At 45.5% G+C, this 14,817-nt stretch overlaps 1 protein-coding gene across 4 annotated transcripts in view; it reads left to right on the forward strand.

Moving 5' to 3' along the window:
* SEC23A (SEC23 homolog A, COPII component) overlaps window positions 1-14,817 on the forward strand; it is an 891,592-nt gene that overhangs the window by 92,111 nt on the left and 784,664 nt on the right. For all 4 annotated transcript variants that reach the window (XM_078659766.1, XM_078659768.1, XM_078659769.1 and 1 more), the window contains one exon: window positions 8,588-8,667. In XM_078659766.1, the coding sequence (XP_078515892.1) occupies window positions 8,588-8,667 (80 nt within the window). The remainder of the gene's footprint in view (window positions 1-8,587; window positions 8,668-14,817) is intronic.

A 14,817-nucleotide genomic window follows, 5' to 3' on the forward strand; every position in this document is an offset into this window, starting at 1 on the left:
CTGCTGCCACCAAATTAACGGCAAGTTTAGTTATAATTTGTTTTTTATTTTTATAAAAGGACACATAATGTTAAGATAACATAGCCAATAAATAAATCAAGGCTCGCCAATCAAATCAAGGCTCCGCCAACCCCACAATTATGGTACCCCAACCAGCTACCTGGAGGCTTTGGGGGTCCAGGTAATAACCCGAACGAATGCCTTCTTGACAAGATGAGGTGTTACAGAGCCTGAAAGAGAAAAATGGATATGGAAACTAATTTCATTGCTTCAGTCACTGAGTCGCCCAGTGGCAGCATTTGAAAGCCCTTGACTATAACAATGTGTGCTCTTGCAGCATTATCTCAGGACTTTTCTACCCTTGAGTGCCAGTAAATCACAAGGCAATTTGATGTTTTCTGCTTTTCCCTTAGGTTTACAGACCACTTGCCAAAGCGACTCTTGTAGTGACTAATGTACCCCACCTCTCTGTTTTCCACCCTCTCCAGGGGCCTTCTATCACTAGCTTAAGAGTTTTTAGCTTTTGTAAGATCTCTTCTTAGAACTCCATAATATCTTGTCATTTTGCTAAATCTATGACCTTAGCCCGCTCCATTTTTCACCACTAGAAGACTCTTTTCTTCATGAAAAAGGGAAGAAGAAAATCCTGTCTGCCCTTCTAATTTTGTCTCTGCAATTGGATGTCACCACATTGCTATACCACTCTCTCAATATGGCAAGGCCCCTTGAGGGCACATTAAAATATACCTGTCCTCTGGGGCATCACTGCTCAGCACAGCCCCTCTCTCCGCCACTGAGAACTCCCCGAGTTCCAGCCTCATTACGGGTTCCCATTCAATCTGTGCACACACTATTTCAGGAAGGACTGCCACACACCAACAGAGCACTGCTGGGCATCCCTGGCTGAGTAGTAGAGATTGCGCTGCTCCCACCTGCCTCGCCTCTGTCCTGACTTTATTTTCTGGGCAGTGATAATAGTTTTCTCTTCCCCGTGGCACCCTTTTATTCTCTCCTTTACCTTCATTTCTGGACCATGAGTTCCCTGGGTGGAGGTGCGTGACCCCTACTTCTAGCTCATCTTTGGCATAGCAGCCCACTGTTCAAAACAGCCGACAAGTGAGCAATGGTGGCCACGGTCTAGGGTTGCCATTTACAACACGGCAGGGAGATACCAGTCCGTTTCACTGCCCTGCTCTGCCTAATTGTACGTTTAAGTGGTAAGAGGGTCGCAACAAATCTTGTCCCACAACTGTAAAGAACCTTTGAAATTGGCACACATTCACATTTACGACTAATATAAACAGTGGTAATTTTTATGGCCTCCAGTAACATTTTCTAGAGTGGTGGTTTTATTTTGTAAGAATGAAATAATGCTTAGAGTTGGAGAAAATCGACAACTTAGTCTTTTGAGTTGTATTTTTTATCAACTAAGAGTAGCCTTTAGTTAGTAAACAGGCTTCATGCTACCTTTTGGCCTGCAGCAACCAACAAGAGACAGTCCAACCTGGCAATCATTGCACGATCCTACAGTCCTATGATTTTGCACATTTCATTGAATACCTGACATACTGGACCAGTTACCCAGCTGATGGTTTCTCCAAGTCTCTGAAGCTGGACACATTATCCAGTATTATGGGTGTCTTTCATAGATTCACATGCCTGAATCATTCCCCATCGTCGAGACGGGAGCCCTGGTACATAGAAAAGTAATGTCCTATAGACATACATAGAGAAAAGTAGGCCTAAGGGCCTTGCCTTAGTAGCCTATCTATGTCCTTTTGTAAAAAGGACCAAAATCCTGAAGGTAGCCAATCAGCTACCACCTCCCTCTAGAACCTTCCTGCCAGGACCCTCAGTCTCTCAGATTTTCTACCGCACGTTGTGCTAGGGAGTCCCCACCTGAGCTCTCCTCAGGTTTCTTGGATTTATCTCTTTTCTACAAAAAACTTGGATTATTTGCTTCAACAATGGCTGAACAGCAGAAGAAAGGCCTGTTTAGAGCCTGTTCATCTTGTGGTAAGAAGAGACTGCACGTCGATGACAAGCATGAAACTTGCCTCTACTGTCTATACCCTGATCATTCTCCTAAAGAATGTAGGATATGTAGAACATTCTCTACTAAGACTCTTAAAGACAGAGAAGGAAGACTGCTCCTCTGGTTGAACAGACTCAAAACCAGAGAAGATGATGTACTGTCCTCGGAGGGCAGTGAAATGGCTTCAGTTTCTTCGAAACTGTCCTTGAAGGGATGCTTCCCCTAGCCATTCAGACGTCCCTCATAAAAAGACTACCACAAAGTCTTCTGAGGTAAGATCTGACATGTCTGTGAAGGATGCTACCACCTTCAGAAAGCCAACGCAGTCATCGTCGACGAGTTCGTCGACGTTTTCTTCAAGAAAAACCACCTATGTCACCACGTCGACGACGACCGTATCGACGACGATGGCGTCGTCGGCCTCTTCATCAACGACGACGACCACCCAATCGTCGACGATGGGTAAGCCACTGTAATCGATTGTACTAATTAAAAAGCAGTCGATGTTCGTCAAGTCTCCGTCGACGACGGAAAAAAAAACGGCGACGCCTACACCGTCGACGAAGATACCATCAACGGCTGGCACACCGTCGACGAAGTCATCGACGACGGTAGGAGCACCGTCGATGCCAAAGTCACCGCCGACGACGAAAGCACCGCCGACGACTAAAACACCGTCATCAACGAGAGCGACGCCGACGACGAGAGCACCGTCGACGATAACATCGCCGACGACCGCATTGTCGACGAAGGAACCGTCGACGACCTCATCGTCGACGCTTGAAAAACGATCGACGTCAACACCGTCGACGACACCGTCGACGACCGCATCGTCGACGACAACATCATCGACGCCATGGAAAAAAGCGGAGTTAATTCCATCAAAAAAGGTTATCAAACTCCCTATTACGCGGGATTTGACATCGCCCAGTAGGGTTCAAAAACTGCCCCCATCTTGTCTGTTGCAAGATGATGAATCAGAGGACGACCAATTCGATCAGGCTACTAGTCCGTCGGATCTCAATGTAAAATGCCAGAGTACAGACGATGATGGAGATGAGGTCATTTTTACAGAAGAAACTGTTCAGACTCAAGTGCATACTCAAGTTACTCCAATGATCTGCCTTCCGGCTGCGATAGTCACTGATCTACAATTCTTGATCGAAGACTACAAAAAACGATTCCCAGAATCGCCTGCGGCCCCTTCCACGGAGAAATCTCAAGCGTCATCCAGACCGCAACAATCTCCAAAGTCAAGACCACCACCTTTGGACATTCCTCAAGAAAGGGAAACAGTTCATAACATCCAATCTTCTGATGAGGAAGACGATGTACCTGAGGAAGGAGAGGTTCGAGACGACCTGTCCCATAACAGAGACGATGAGGATTATGTCGCTCATTCTCCAGCCACTCCGGAACCCAACACTTCAGACTCTCCACCAGTGGATATCGGCGGATTCCACAATTTAATAGAGAGAGCTGCCACTAGATTCCACATGACCATGGAATCAAAGGAAACCGATTGTTTCTTATATGACTTTAAAGATCCTATAAAAAAGACGGCTAGATCAATTCCCATAATAGATCACATCTGGGAACAAGGTCAGCAACTCATGCAAACACCTGCATCAGTTTCAATAGTGGTGCCTAGACTGGATAAAAAGTATAAGGCACCATCAACTGCACCTACATGCCTTAATGCACATCCCAAGCCGGATTCGGTAGTCACCCAAGCCGCTCAAAAGAATTCCAGAAATCCATCCTCGCCACTATCAGCACCACCAGACAAGGAGGGCAGGAAATTGGATGGCATCGGCAAACGCTTCTCCACAACCTCAGCTATGACTGTAAAAGTGGCCAACGCCATTGCTCTGCTAGGCAGATACAATAGACAATTATGGGAAGATATTGTTCCATATCTAGCGGATGTACCCGAAGACTTGAAGGATGAGGTTCAGTCACTCATTAAAGAAGGACAAATGTCAGCGTCGGAAATCATTGATTCCGCTGTAGATGTCGCCATGACGGGCTTCAGGCAGCTGGCAGGCGCAGCAGTTTTGCGCAGACAACCTTCCGACAAGAGGTCCAAACCAAAGTTTTGGACATGCCCTATGACGGACAACACCTATTTGGGGAAAAAATAGATGAAGCCTTGCAGACGATCAAGAAAGACACTGACACTGCAAGAGCTCTCGGGACATTACAATTTAAGAACCAGTCCTTTCGAGGGCACAGAAGAAGGGGTCAACCCTCATACAGAGGATCATATCAAGGAAAATCCTCTTATTCCTATAGTCAAAATCGCTCACAATATCAGCAGCGACAGCAGCAACAAGGTCGTCAGACCTCCTACGGGAGATCGAACTTCAGGGGTAAATCCCAGAGGAAAACGGCCGGAGGAAGACAATGACCATTTCCCGCAGCCAGTCCCCCCACCGTCTTGCCCACTCAAAATTGGAGGAAAATTGACACACTTCCTCCACAATTGGAGATCGATAACGACAAATCGGTGGGTACTCCAATTAATTCAGCACGGTCACACATTGGAATTCAACTCAATCCCACCGTTAACTCCTCCTCGCAAACTTCCACACAGGCACCTTCGTTTACTCCTGCAAGAAATCTCTTCAATGTTGAAGAAAGGAGCAATAGAGCGAGTCCCATCAGCTCAAAAAGGGAAGGGATTTTATTCCCGCTTCTTTTTAATTCAACAGAAAAAGAAGAAATGGAGGCCCATTCTAGATCTCAGGGCACTCAATACCTTCCTGAAGAGCCAATCGTTTCGAATGGTGACTATCCAGGAAATCCTAGGATCCCTAGAGGAAGGAGACTTTATGACGTCTTTGGACCTGCAAGACGCATATTACCATATCCCAATACACAAACGCCACAAGAAATTCCTACGATTCGAAGTAGCAGGTCAACACTACCAATTCTGTGTCCTACCATTCGGCCTCAAATCAGCGCCACGCATTTTCACAAAGTGCCTGGCTCCTGTGGCAGCTTTCCTGAGACAGCAGAATCACCAGGTCTTCCCCTACCTGGACGACTGGCTGGTGAAAGCACCATCTTTCACAGACGCGCAAATGTCTTCCAACGCTTGTCTCGCTATTTTCCAGCACCTAGGTCTGACTCTCAACTACGAGAAATCGACCTTACAACCCACCAAAATTATAACATTCCTGGGAGCAACTCTAAATACGATTTCTTCCAAAGCCTTCCCATCTCAAGAAAGAAAACACAAACTGATGGCTCTAGCTATCGCAGTGACTTCAAAACACACCATCAAAGTCCGAACTTTCAAGTCACTTCTAGGGATGATGTCTTCTTGCATACTATGATCAAACAACAGTGAGCAACCCAAAATATACCCTTGAGGGCTTGGGTGATTAAAGTTGACCTCCACCTCATCCATCCTCTGTCTCATTTAGACTAATATTGATTTTGGATAGGTGTTTTTAGGTTCTGTTGTGTCAACTGTTAATGTACTTTGTGTTTGACCTGCAGTCCTAAAGTGTTTTTTGAATTAATTTTATCTGTATACATTTTCTGACCCTTCAATTTCTTGATAAATTTCTCTTTTTTGATACACCTTGGTGTTTTATGTTTTGTGTTTTTTGTACTTCATTCATGATTATATATTAGTGATCTGACTGGTAATGAATTAAATTCACAAAAGGATTATTCATTTATCCTACTAAGTTAGTTCAAACTTCTAATTGTCATTGAAACAAATTCCCTTGACGGCACTTTTCCTTGTTACATTCTTGCATACTACTCATCCCTCACTGTCGGCTCAGAATGCGCCCCCTTCAGGAGGCCTTGACCAAACAGTGGACCCAATGTACAGGTTCTTTCGAGGATCGCATCGTCATCACTCGACAAATAACCAAGGCTTTACTTTGGTGGACAACGAACAAGAACTTATCGAAAGTTCTAACGTTCTTGATACCAGCAACTCCACATGTCATAACGATGGACGCTTCTCTAGAAGGATGGGGTGCAGTCCTGCAGGAATTGCAAGTCAGTGGCAAGTGGACGGAACAAGAGAGAACTCTACATATCAACCTCCTAGAACTAAGAGCAGTTCTACACAAGCATTCCTCCCTCGCATCAAAAACTCAGCAGTGCTTGTGAGGACGGACAACACAACCACAATGCACTACTTGAACAAGCAGGGAGGGACATGTTCACTGACACTGTCTCGCGAATCGCAAAAAATTTGGAACTGGCTACTACACAACAACATCAAATTAACAGCAGAGTATGTCCCAGGAAAAGACAACGTCATAGCGGACGCTCTAAGCAGGCAGAGGTCACTGTCCCACGAATGGGAACTGGATCAACAAGTTCTAAACGACATCTTCTCGGAATGGGGGAGACCGCAAATAGACCTCTTTGCCACCAGGGAGAACACCAAATGCCACAGCTTCGCAAGCTGGCATCCCCAACCGAGGTCACTAGGAAATGCATTTTCCATCGCATGGCGCAACGTGTTTGCGTACGCATTTCCGCCATTTCCCCTGATAACCAGAGTCATTCGGAAAATGAAAATGGAACACTGCACCTTGATTCTCATTGCCCCATACTGGCCGAGACAGCATTGGTTCACCGACCTCCGTCGCCTCTCAGTCCAACCATCAAACCATCTGCATCAACGTCCCTCTCTACTCTCGATGTCCAAAGGCCAGGTACTCCACCCGAATCTGAAATCTCTCAGATTATCGGCATGGCTCCTGAGTACCGAGAGTTCTGCCACCTAAACATCCCGCAGGAGTGCAAGGAAGTCCTAGCTAAAGCAAGAGCAGTCAGCACAAACAAAACTTATTCCTTGAAATGGAAACGCTTTTGTGTTTGGTGTAAGGACAACAATCTACATCCTTTCAAGATCACTCCAGAGCAGTTACTGCCATATTTACTACATCTGGCACAATCGGGACTTGCACATGCCTCTATTAGAGTACATCTGGCAGCAATCGCCCGCTTTACGAGAACTTAAAAAGGACCTTCCCTATGGTCCAACAGATTAATAAAGCAATTCCTTAAAGGGCTCTATAGATCATTTCCAAGGCCAAGACGAGTTCCACCAACGTGGCACCTTAATGTGGTACTCAACCAATTGATGAAGCACCCATTTGAGCCCATCCATAGGGCTGATATCAAATACATCTCATGGAAAACTGCACTTCTTTTGGCTTTAACCTCAGCGCGAAGGGTCAGTGAGTTACAAGCTCTTTCAATACAAGATCCTTTCATGCAGTTCAGGGAGGACAGAGTGATTTTAAGAACCAATCCTCGCTTCATTCCAAAAGTCCCCTCGGACTTCCATCTAAATGAACCACTTGTACTTCGCTCATTCTTCCCGAACCCCAGTACTGTGGCTGAAAGATCTCTTCACTCTTTGGACCTAAAGAGATGTTTAAAATTTGACCTAGACAAAACGAAACATCTCAGAAAAACAAATCAGCTTTTCATCGCCTTCAGCAGACCTAGAAAAGGCATGCCACTCTCCAAACAAAGCATTTCACGATGGATATCAGCGGCAATTGCTTTTTGCCATGACAAAGCCGGACGTCCATTACATTCCAAAGTCCGAGCGCATTCCACAAGGGCTGTGTCCACATCGGCGGCACTATTCGCTGGAGTACCGATTCTGGACATCTGCAGGGCAGCGATCTGGAAATCGCCGCATACATTTACCAGGCACTACTGCCTGGATACGGAACTGATGCAGGATGCTGCTGTGGGCCAGGCTGTACTTCGCCATCTATTCCAGTAAGATGAGCCTTCCTCCTTCCCACCGTCCTGCAATGGTATGCACATTTATTTATTTTCTTATTTGTATTGCTGATGGTTACTAGTCGCATGATATGTATTATCTCAGACTATTTGTTATGTTCCATCGCAAATGTGCATAATGTATTGCTTGCTATTCTGATTCAGGCATGTGAATCTATGAAAGACACCCATAATACTGGATAAGAAATGCGTTACTTACCTGTAACAGCAGTTATCCAGTATTGGTGTCTTTCATAGATTCACATGCAACCCTCCCGCCTCCCCAGGAAGGACTCATCTCTCACTCCATAACATATGTTACGTCTACCTAGCTTGGTGCGTACGAAAATCTGAGAGACTGAGGCTCCTGGCAGGAAGGTTCTAGAGGGAGGTGGTAGCTGATTGGCTACCTTCAGGATTTTGGTCCTTTTTACAAAAGGACATAGATAGGCTACTAAGGCAAGGCCCTTAGGCCTACTTTTCTCTATGTATGTCTATAGGACATTACTTTTCTATGTACCGGGGCTCCCGTCTCGACGACGGGGAATGATTCAGGCATGTGAATCTATGAAAGACACCAATACTGGATAACTGCTGTTACAGGTAAGTAACGCATTTCTTCCTCACAAAATATGTTAACTTCATCAGTTTAAACGAGTGTGTGTCTTTCTTCCTTAAATTTACCATGGAAGTTGGGTTTTCTTTCTTTAAATTTGTTGTAGTTGGTAAGTGCCTTTAATATTTGTTTGTCTTTTTTTTATTCTTTAAAAACAGGAAATGTTGGGTCTTACTAAGGCTCCAGTTTCACAAGCAGCTCGAGGACCTCAGGTACAACAGCCACCCCCTTCCAACAGGTAATTACAAAACAAAATATATATTTTTTTACATTTTAATGTAATTGTTTGGCTGTAACAATTTATGTATTGTAAAATGCCGGATTGAGATATCGAACTATTATTTGAGGTAGGTGACTCTACCCTCTAGGAACAATTGGAGTAATTTGTAACAAATGTTACCTCTATGATGAACATTGCCCCTAACTGATTTAAAAACAGCATTAGTATTTTAGTGGATTTCACTTGTTTTATGCTGTTTAGAGGCACTATTTCTGGGGTTTTTTGGACTGACCTTTTTAGAGGGCATTGCACTTTAGCTACACATTCTATGTGCTCTGGAGTTTGAAGGAATATATGTGTACTTTGCGTGCTAGAGGTTTGTTGCAAAGTTATTTCATGGGAACGACCTGTTCTACTAGTTCTTTAGGCCTTGTGTTTAATTCTTGGTTGTATCTGCTCAATGCGGGGGTATACGAAATTGGAATAATAATTGGGGTGTGTGATGACCCACCGCATGGAATAATCATAACCCTTGTCAGTGCCCACCCTTAAAGTCTCTAAATTAACCTGAGCTCAAACCCCTGGTAGCTATGGCACAGATCAGACAGGCTTAGCTAAAATGTTTATAAGAAACTAGAAAAACAGACCCAATTTAATACACAAAATGACAAAAATCCAGTCAGAGGAGCCAGAATGTATTTTTAAAGTTTTATGTAGGTATAGTGCTGAAAAGTACAAAGCGTAAATGATAGTCCATGATTGTGGTAGACTTAGACCTGAGCTCAATTTGAGGCTGACTGTAGTGGAATGTGGGTTAGATACACCAACCAGATTTAGCCTTGTCAAAGATTTTACTTTCAAGACATGGTCCTTTAAGTCCCAACCCACCATATGTGCACACTACTAAAAACCATCCCAGGACCTCAGGGGAGGCACTTAGAAACTCACAGGGTATAAGGCAGAGGCCAGTAGAAGGGTTCAGCTAGTGCAGGTCCAGTTGCCGCTGGTCCGCTCGCTCGGTACTTCCAGGAAAATGCTTCCTACAGCTTGTTGTATCCCTGTTCCTTGAAGAGAAGGTCCGCCTGAAGTCCCCTGTTTTATTCTGGGTACAAGAGGGAGCAGGTCCGATTCTTCAGACAGCAGGTCCAGTCTTCTGATTTTCCGCAGGTCTAGGCAGTGTTCTGAAGTGGGTGCCTGGAGGTACAATAATAACTCCTGGCACTAGCTAGTGGGCATGAATGACTCCTGGGCACTCTCTAACCAATGGACTAAAACGTCTAACTGCCAACTCTACCACTTTGGGCATTTTCAAGATGGCTAAAGTCTTCGACCACATTAAATGTGGGCTGTGCGGACTGGGGAGAGGCTCTTTGTGTGTCTGTGTCTGTGTGTCTGTGGGTGTATGTGTCTGTGTGTGTCTGTCAGCCACTGTAGTGAGAGAAAGGATGCTCATAGATGCCAGTCTGCATATTCAGAGGAGGGATCTCAGCCAATTCAGGTCAGTGTACGGTTTGCTCCTAGTAGGCATTGCACACCTATTGAAGGCTAAATACTGGCTGCGAGAAGCTAGAGAGTAAATGCAAATTAGCCTCCATTAATCTCAGACAGGGAAAATGTAACTTTCTAAAAGTAAATTTTCCTTAACCGGTTCGGTGCGCATGACAGTGCTCGTGCCGAAGATTGAACCATTCTGTTGTCTGCACATGAGCATAAAATGCCTCTTCTGTAAACAGCAGAGGGATTTCCATTTTTCTTTGGGCCTCTGGAGCTGGGGTAGAGCTTTCCCAACCTCCCGTGTCATTTATTTTTCAATGTAAAGACACGCTGACGACATTACATTAAAAATCGAAGTGAAATTAGCCACTCTGCTCCAGGGAGGGGGAGGCCCCTCGAACAAGGGCTTTTGCTCCCCCCTGTATATTATAAAATATTCTGCCTTTCTGTCCCCCTTGGGGTAGATGGGGCATTAGCCCCCTATCTGCCCCACCTGCCCGGGTGGCAGAGAGCACACTTCACACCAGAGATTTTTTTTTTAATAGTTAGTGGTGGGCTGCCCTAAATGGGCATTATAATGCCCCCACCCCTCCCAAAAATTGCTGCAGTATTTTTGCCCCCCGCGGCGCAGATGGTGGCAATAGCACCCCCCAGTGGCAGAAAGCCCAGTAGGCACCAGGGATTATTGTTTTTTTTAAATAAAAATGGGTGGGGCTGCCCACAATAGGCATGCTAATGCCTCCTCCCCCAGACCCTAATAACAGTCTGTCTGCCTCCTGGGGGGCAGATGGGGCTTATTACCCCGATCTGCCCTCCGGGGGGCAGAAAGCCCACTAGGAATCAGGGATCTTTTATTCTCCAGTATTAGGGGTGCCTTTCATAGATTCACATGCTTGAATATTCCCCGTCGTCGAAGTGGGAGTCCCACGGTAAATAAAATAGCAATAATGCTAAATATATATATATATATATATATATATATATATATATATATATATATATATATATTTCCACCAAGCAATGATTAATGTCTGCACACGTCCAAATGCTTGTTGAAGGGTATTTATTCAAGAGACTTGCAGAGCCCCATTCACCTACGTGTTTCGACCGCAGGTCTTGATCAGTGTTTACCACTGGTCCATTTTCTATTTTCACTTTTTATACTGTTTCTCCCAATCAGCCCATAATGAAGCATCTTGGGAGATGTAGTTTTTTAAAACAAAATGACACAATTTCAACATATAAAATTACAAAAAGATTTACATTGTCATCTTAGTAATTATGCTTTCTCAATAGTGTGAAAGGAAATTAGGAAGGTCATAGTCTCTTGAATAAATACCCTTCAACAAGCATTTGGACGTGTGCAGACATTAATCATTGCTTGGTGGAAGTTTGTTTTGTGGGGATACGTTCATCCCTGCTGTCTGGCACTGACCGTGATACAGCGTGCGCCTTCTAAAAGAACGTATTGGTGGCAGAGATATATATATATCTCCTACTGGCGGGTGCCAGTAGGTATATATAGTTAGGATTTTTTCTCTATGGGATTTTTGAAAATTCTATGTCTAATAACTTTGGCGTTTGTGGACGGAATTGGCTGAAATTTTCAGGAAAATGGAACATTTTGTTTCTGAGCAGCCCCTGAAAATTTGGGGGGGGTTCGTCAAGGGGGGGCCGAGAAAAAAGGGGGGTCCCAAAACGTGTTTTTAACATTGAGTTTTCCATAGGGCGGTTGGCCTCACTTTTAGCCCGAACGGCTGAATGGATTTGCACGAAACTTGGCAAAATTGTAGGGACTGATAGCCCGATGTGCCTTTGCTAGGTCTCAATATATGTGCTCCAGTGGATTTTGAGAAATTAACGTTCAAAAAAAGATATATATCTGTAACAGCGGACCAGGCAGCGCTCCGGTTCGCGGACTTTACGCGTTACGGAGCTTTGTGAAGCGAAGCTGATTGGTTCTCCGGCGTCTGTGAACATTCCAAACAGTCCGTAGCGGCCGCCATCTTGTCTCTCGGTAGGATCGAGAGACAAGAGGAGGCCAAAGCGAAGGGGCAAATGACCATAAGGGGGCATAGTAGATCCTCCCTGACCCTCTAGGTTTGATGTGGAGGTTTTAAAAGGGCCCCGCGGGGCAAAAAATAAATAAATAATAATAATCGAACGGCTGAATGGATTTGCACGAAACTTGGCAAAATTGTAGGGACTGGTAGCCCGATGTGCCTTTGCTAGGTCTCAATATATGTGCTCCAGTGGATTTTGAGAAATTAACGTTCAAAAAAAGATATATATCTGTAACAGCGCTCCGCTTCGCGTACTTTTCGCGTAACGGAGCTTTGCGAAGCTGATTGGTTCTCCGGCGTCTGTAAACATTCCAAACAGTCCGTAGCGGCCGCCATCTTGTCTCTCGGTAGGATCGAGAGACAAGAGGAGGCCAAAGCGAAGGGGCAAATGACCATAAGGGGGCATAGTAGATCCTCCCTGACCCCCTAGGTTTGATGTGGAGGTTTTAAAAGGGCCCCGCGGGGCAAAAAAAAAAATAATAATAATAATCGAACGGCTGAATGGATTTGCACGAAACTTGGCAAAATTGTAGGGACTGGTAGCTCGATGTGCCTTTGCTAGGTCTCAATATATGTGCTTCAGTGGATTTTGAGTAATTAACGTTCAAAAAAAGATATATATCTGTAACAGCGCTCCGCTTCGCGGAGATAAAATTATCTCTGTATTACCTAGCTGTTGCTAACACCAGTTAGCGACCGCTAGTAGGAGATAGCGACCATCTTGGGCCCCACTTTGCATGTCAGTGATATTGATCACTAATGACATGCAAAGTGGGCATGCCAAGATGTTAGCGACTGGAAACAGTCGCTAACATCGCTATCTCCTATTACCAACTTTTGGAGATATTCGCGCTAAGCGCGAATATCTCCAAAAGCTACCACCTGCCCTGAGCAGTTCTTAGCCATGTTATCCAATGGGAGGTGGATAACATGGCTAAGAGCATTAGCTCGGTAATGCATGAATATCGGTGAGTTTTCAGCGATATTAATGCATTGCGGTCGTTTTTTATGGCATTTGCGATAAACCTAGATAATAGCAAGGTTTATCTGCGATAATTTCTGACGATGCTTAGCGGTAAAAAAATCGTTGCTAAGCATCGTTAGGGATAAATATCGCTTAACTTTGGTAATATGCCCCAACGTCTGTTAACGTTCGATTCGAAGGAAATCAGGAAGTGTTGAAAAACATTGTCTGCGCCATCTTGCCTTTTTTCAAATGCCACACTTTTGTTGTGCACGGCAGCCATTTTAGATGACTTGACCAGACCCACTCTCTGCACGCTGTCGATCCTTAGCATGGCTCCCCACCCTCGCAAGCATCTCCCCCAGGCACTGGTCACCCTCGTTCTCTGTCTTATGCATGGGTAATAAACCTCCCCCCATCTGCGCTGCTCTTCCCTGAGAATCACACCCTGTGCCCGCCCGACACCTCCCTTTCGCCCTATTCACTACCGCACCCTCTGACACTCCTTTTCCTCTGTGTCCAATTGTCCAGGCCGGTCCTAGGCTATCAGCTAGCCCTGCAGATGTAGTTTATGGCCCCAGCTGTAAAGAATCACCCCTCTTCAAAGGAGTTATAGTAGATCAAGGCCCACACTCGATGAGATCCGTCACAGCACACGCGTTCCTACTATCTGAAAACCATCCTGTATTGTGATTGGGGAGGGGACCGAGCCTGAAGCGGAAGATTCCAGGGATGACTCTTTGTTCATCAAAGTTTTTACAATTATGTGTCACATTAAAAATATATAGCACTCCAACACAGTAGTAAGATTATAAAACTTTAATAACTTATAAATATATACAACAAAACAAAAACAGTAAAAACATATAAACATTTTTAGGGAAAAACAACGAAGTAGCGGTCGGCTGTGCGAATAGTCCCAACGCAGCACAACGTCCAGATTTCTGGACGGCACCCAGGTGATGTTGCCTGGGTGCCGCACTGATTTCGGCATCCGACGTGGGGCGTCGCGGGGGGTGGGTCATCAGTAGCAAACTGTTGTGCGAATAGTTCCAAGGCAGCAGAACGATGGCACCAAGGTGATGTCCAGTAAGTTGCCGCACTGGTTTTGGTATCCTACAATGCTGCTCCGAAGAACGGCGTGGGGCGCCCCGGGGGGGGGGGAGGCGGCGTGAACGGGCCTCTCCAGGTGGAGCCTCGTCTGTTGTAGTGGGGCGCCCCTTTACCGTTTCAGTTGCCATTCCGTCCGCTTTTGGTCCACTGTGTCAAAAGCCGCAATTCAGCTGAGTTGCGCCCACTCTTGCGGTGCAGCGATAGGCGGCTGCCACAGGACTCTCAAAATGGCGGCAGGCTCTTTTCTTTTTGGGCCTGGTCCACTGAAATGGCCCTGGGACACCTTGCAAATCGGACGCTTGTCTGCTAGGTCTTGGACCCCATTCTCGAAAGCGTCCCCTCCGCCTTGAGGATTCAACAAAAGTTTTGGGGGCCCCCGACTCCTGCAGGCTTCTGGTGGGGAGCGGCTGCCATGATTGCTCGCGGAATGACCACGACGGAGCCACGAGATGGTGGTGCTTTCATGGTGACGCCAGCTTCAGTGTGAAACATCCAGAAACAAGGTGGGGCTTTCATCGTTTGGGGAAAAAAAAA

The sequence above is a fragment of the Lissotriton helveticus genome, chromosome 9 (assembly GCF_964261635.1).
Source record: "Lissotriton helveticus chromosome 9, aLisHel1.1, whole genome shotgun sequence".
Lineage (NCBI taxonomy): Eukaryota > Metazoa > Chordata > Amphibia > Caudata > Salamandridae > Lissotriton > Lissotriton helveticus.